This window comes from Branchiostoma belcheri, unplaced genomic scaffold, assembly GCF_001625305.1.
Source record: "Branchiostoma belcheri isolate BF01 breed outbred unplaced genomic scaffold, Haploidv18h27 scaffold111, whole genome shotgun sequence".
Lineage (NCBI taxonomy): Eukaryota > Metazoa > Chordata > Leptocardii > Amphioxiformes > Branchiostomatidae > Branchiostoma > Branchiostoma belcheri.
This window is the reverse complement of record NW_017802503.1, coordinates 215,598-221,309: the sequence shown is the minus strand read 5'-3', so window position 1 is coordinate 221,309 and position 5,712 is coordinate 215,598. Positions and strand designations below refer to the sequence as shown.

Sequence of the window (5,712 nt, the reverse complement as noted above, 5' to 3'; positions counted from 1 at the left end):
CTACTGACCCTGTACTTGAGGACAATCTGTCGTCCCTAGCTTCGGCCTCCGACAAGATCCAGAAGACCACTCCACTTATACCAAATCTCCATGCCATTTATCCCACCTACTGACCCTGTACTTGAGGACAATCTGTCGTCCCTAGCTTCGGCCTCCGACAAGATCCACTAGACCACCCCACTAATACCAAATCTCCATGTCATTTATCCCACCTACTGACCCTGTACTTGAGGACAATCTGTCGTCCCTAGCTTCGGCCTCCGACAAGATCCACAAGACCACCCTACTAATACCAAAGCCTCATCATCTCATCATCCAAAAAGAACAAAAAACCTTAGGTCCGCCATGTTTCCTTCCCGTCATGCTAAGAAAATTACATTGAACTTCAATTGCAAGTGCTAAACACAATCAGCGTATATTACGCCAAAGCCATCGCCTCTATACACTCCTGCCAAAATGAACACACAACCAGGTAGGCTTTCAGTTACTGCTCTTTCCAAACATACCGCTAGGCGTCGTCCTTACACTGTGGCCCGGTGACAGGTCCCACAATGCACTTCACTCAACTTTGGCCTGCCCCATTGCATGACGGGAAACAAAATGGCGGCGCCCATAAAATCGAGGTAAAGTAGAACAGGTTCCGCTATCGCGAACCTGTAACTAGTAGTATATGAAAGATCATGGATGCCTACTCCTACTAGTACATGTACTCTAAGACAGCAAGCACGATTACGCACTGCACTTTGTTTTAAAGCCCGTGTACATTTGTTGGGTAATCAGGGAGTGAAGTTTGACCTCAGACCGGGAATACTTCCGGGTCATGGCATTGCCGGGGCGGCTTTCCTGTCGGCATCAGTACGGAATCTTGACCGGCATCTTGAGCAGTTTTCCAAATTTCCGGCTTTACAGGAGTCCGCAATCGCGTTGTGCAGTTGTTTAACTGGCGACTGTGTATCAACTAACTTCCAGGTAAGAAAAGCTGGCATGTGTTGGTATTCAAAGGTTTGTAGAATTTGCAAATCAATGGTTTGTGTGGTGGTGTATACATCGGAATAATTTTGTGTGGGCTATATGCATTCACTCAGTGACATGACGTCTAGTGCAGCTACGCAAATACTTGCCGTAGTTTTGATCACTAGGTGAGAAAATTATCTGGCAGAGATTGTACTAAATTCCAGATTCTCAAATAATGATTCATAGAAGTAAACAGCTCACGAGGTAAGGTAGACCATGGGTAAACAACATATAAACAGACTAAGGGTCAGTAGGGGGTTGCCGGGTTATCCTGTGTGTGTGAATAGAAAATGAAATAATTGCAATCCACTGTGGAATTTTCTTTGCTGAACAAAAACTTCTATTATGAGGGAAATTTGGTTTTGTTTGATAATGACCACGTCCATCTGTTCTATTTTTAAATCAAAATTACGTAAACTGAAACCCCTACGTTAGCCCGCCTCTCACATCTGGATTCTATCCCGCCGTGATGGAAACTGAATTCCTCGGGACCGTTCGCTAACTGATGCGGGATTGTGAAAACCACGGGAAGGTTCAGTAACTAAAGGCAAAGGATTCACTCTAAATTTTCAGGCAGAAGTTTTGAACTTTTGGTGGCTAAAAGACAGGGCGGGGCGACATTCACTACACCACTGAAGTACTGTTGCATTCCAAAACGTGCTCTATTGAGTCTATTCCATAACATGATTTTTCGTATTCACGTGTCTGATGGCGTTGCTAAATGATACATGTATATGTCTGGACATGGTGTGTAACGTTTAGGCTTTAGCGTTCCTTTATGGCTACAGTCTGAGGCGTGTCAAGTTTAATGATGAATGAGAGTGTATAAATGCCTCACGAGTGTTTAGAATACCTGTCACTTATCGTAATATCAGCAAATATTTCCCTAAGTCTAGAATTGGTAGCTTTTGTATATTACGGATATTAGCATTGCCCATATGCTGTCTGCCTCTGTATAGTTTGGTCATCTAATCTTGGACACCCACACACAGGACCGCCACTACACGGCCGGAGCATGGTAGAGCTCACACGCAACTCACAATCTAAAAGTTGATCATGTTTAAACAAAGCAGCAGCCACTGCACACAAATTGATGTTGTCAAAGCCCTTTCCCAAGCCTATATGTCAGGAGCATGTTTTAGAATATTCCATTTCGTGATTTAGTCTGAAACATGTTTTGGAATATTCCAGAACGTGCCTTCAGTATGAATAATTAATCACCACCCCTGTCAATCAAAAATAATTGACAGCGTGATCCGTCACGTTTTGGAACATTCCAAATCGTGCTCCAGCTGCGCCATGATTTGGATTACAAGGTGTGTAATGCCTGTTGCAATCCAAAACGTGATCTTTTCCAAAACATGATTTGGAATAACATGTTTTGGAATGCAACAAGTACCTACATAGCATCAGCAATCGCATACAGTAAAGTCAGGTCAAATTCACCCGTCTTTCATGTTGTATCAGTGGTTTTAGTTACGCTGAATGCTTAAGTAACTTTTATTCTATACTATTCTACAAAACTAATTTCTCCACGTTTTATAGATCTCTTGTCTCCTTTTGTACAGAAGTGGATCCAGATATTGTTGACATGGCGACAACAGGCAACGTGCAGGGATCGGATGAAGAAACGAGAGGATCAGTAGGGGTTTCTGCTAACACTGCTTTCACTTGGCAAGGAGAAAGACATGAATGGTCTGTAGAGGAGTTTAGTGAGGATGATAAAGGTGTAAAAGTGTACAAGTGTGAGGAGTGTGCCAAGCCGTTTAGTTGTCCTAGTCTCCTAAAAAGTCACATGCGGGCTCACACAGGGAAAAAATCCTACAAGTGTGAGGAGTGCCGGAGACAATTCAGCCGCCTGGGTGATCTGAAAACACACATGCGCACTCACACTGGGGAGAAACCATACAGGTGTGAGGAGTGCAGCAGGCAGTTCAATCACGTAGGTAATCTGAAGAAACACATGCGGACTCACACAGGGGAGAAACCCTACAGGTGTGAAGAGTGCAGCAGGCAGTTCACTGAGTTTGGAACTCTGAAGACACATATGCGGACTCACACCGGAGAGAAACCTTACAGATGTGAGGACTGCGGCAGTCAGTTCAATCACCTAGGTAATCTGAAGAAACACATGCGGACTCACACAGGGGAGAAACCCTACCGATGTAAAGAGTGTGAAAGGCAGTTTAGTGAGGCTGGTCATCTAAAGAGGCACATGCGTACTCACACTGGTAAGAAACCCTACAGGTGTGAGGAGTGCAGCAGGCAGTTCATTGAGCTTGGAACTCTGAAGAAACACATACGGACTCACACTGGAGAGAAACCATACAGATGTGAAGAGTGCAGCAGAAGGTTCGGTCAGCTGGTTCGTTTAAAGGAACACATGCGGACTCACACTGGAGAGAAACCCTACAGGTGTGAGGAGTGTGGCAAGCAGTTTAGTAAGCTTGGTGATTTAAAGAGCCACATGCGTATTCACACAGGGGAGAAACCCTACAGGTGTGAGGAGTGCAGCAGGCATTTCAGTCGGCTTGGGACGCTTAAAAAACACATGCGGACGCACAGGAGAAACTCTACATAAGGCATGAGTGTACCGCACACATTTCATACAGATGGGTCATCTGAAGGCACACGGGAGAAACCCAACAGATGTGAGGAGTTCAGGAAGCAGTTCATTCAGCTGGGACATCTAAGTCAGATTTATGACAATTGTGGCCAGTTTAGGAGAAGTAGTAGTAGAAGAATGGTTTATTTCGCTAAAATACATCGCAGCCGCAAGAATGAATTGCGAATTTCTTACAAATAATTTACTTGCATGTAGCGTAGTTGGAACACTTCTTCATAAGAACACTTATTAGAACAAGAAAGTGTTCGTTTCACATGGGAATTCAGTGAACATGCATAATTCGTAAACTGTGTTAGTTTAAAGGTATGCAGAATTGAGCATACTATTTAGACTTACCTCAAAGTGTATGCCTACCGTGAAATAAAACGGGTGAGGCAGCCCACATGCTTTATGAGTGACATACGTTACAGATACCAAGTTAGTTCAAAGACCAGCAGTATGACCACTGGGTCAAAGATGATTTCTTTTATTATCATGCCTTAGTTTTTGAGTACATCAGGTCAGTCACATCAGTTTTGTACATTGTATGTAGAAGATGTAGAACTATTTTGATGTAGAATGAATGCTGTCGTTCAAAAGCAGGGACGCGTATGTATCATCCTGTGTTGTTCAGCTTATATTATAACTACTCTTTGGCTAACGATCCAGCTTAAAAACAACAAATCCAGTGAGAGTGTTCGAGGTATTTACACCTGATTAAAAAAAATTATCATATGCTTACAAAGTAGTTTTGTTATAAATTATAAACAGTATTTTACGTAGAAGTGTTCAAAATATTTTTGGTAGAAATGATAACAATATTTTTTATTTAAAAGTATTCAAAACAGATAGAAATTGTATCCAGTATTTTGATTACAAGTTTTGACAGCAAATGTTATCAACATGGTTTGTGTTAACATTGAAAACATTGTTTATTTGTAGTAATCCGTTGTGCAACACGTACGGTATTGTTCTGTTTATCCAGTTTTTTTTTATATATCATACTAGTAATTGATGGGTTAGCCGAATAGACCTACTTTGTTCCTGACCAATTTTTGTGTTATTTTTATTATATTAACTTTGTCAGATTTTACCTTATACAATGTTTTTCTTGACCAGTGCAATGGCCAAGTGGATATAGAGTGCTCGCCTTGCATTTGGTACGTCGTGAGTTCGATCCCCGGCCGAGTTATACTCTCCCCGACAAACCCAATCCTAAAGCTACGGACACTTCTAATTAAAAACTATGATGGACAATTCCAAACCCTCGCAATCTTGGTGGTAGATGTAATGACAAAGCAAAAATATTATTTTTTTTAAGTACAGACCTCTGACCTCTCAACACAACTTGTACTAAGTTGTAGTCTTACCTGTTGTAGTTAAGATTAGCATGTAGATGTATGTAAATAGTAGTTGGGTTTAGTGTTTGTATGTGTAATACGACCCCGGGAAGATTAGTCTTTAAAGATACATCTTGAAATTAATATATTCATGCACCCAATACGGGAAACTTTCTGTCTGAAAATTGTGTCAATCCGACATATGACACAATTCAACACCCGGTCGAACCCGTTTGTCCAGTACGGTACCACCGTACCCACCCCTCCACATGCGTAGATTGAGTCGGACGAGTCTTTTGTGTCATTTAAGGCCGTTTGGCGTTGTCTTCTACGTCTGGTTTCGTGTTACCCAATTTGTTGGACTTCGCCAGATCAATTCGTAGGCTTCGCATATCCATGAATTGTGATTTAGCAAGCTACGACACGTTCTGCTGCACTTGAGTACTGCCAGGGCATCATACGCCCAGTGGATAGATGAGGAACTGCGAAACCTTATGGATGAAAGAGACCATGCTAAGATGGAAGCTCATGCTACAGGTCAGACATTACACTTCACAAAATATAAGAGATTGAGAAATGATGTAGTGGGAGAAAACAGAAAACGAAAGAAAGCCTTTTACAGAGAACAAATAGAGTCACACTGCAAGGACGTATAGATGTTACTGTTAATTTAGTTCCAAACGTATGTCTATTGTGACATACAATAGATGTATAGTCCCAACAAAGTTAAAATGCTGTTTCAAATGTAAACTA

The 5,712-nt window shown here is 41.9% G+C and overlaps 1 protein-coding gene across 1 annotated transcript; it reads left to right on the top strand.

Moving 5' to 3' along the window:
- Positions 1-869: 869 nt before the first annotated feature.
- On the top strand, positions 870-3,595 carry LOC109487379 (zinc finger protein 239-like). Its single transcript, XM_019791361.1, has 2 exons — positions 870-969; positions 2,583-3,595. The coding sequence occupies exon 2, from the start codon at positions 2,606-2,608 to the stop codon at positions 3,593-3,595; it is 990 nt and encodes a 329-aa protein (XP_019646920.1). The 5' UTR covers positions 870-969; positions 2,583-2,605.
- Positions 3,596-5,712: the final 2,117 nt, after the last annotated feature.

Excerpts from the sequence above, each read along its gene's own strand:
- LOC109487379 (XM_019791361.1), top strand. The coding sequence starts at position 2,606 with ATGGCGACAACAGGCAACGTGCAGGGATCGGATGAAGAAACGAGAGGA.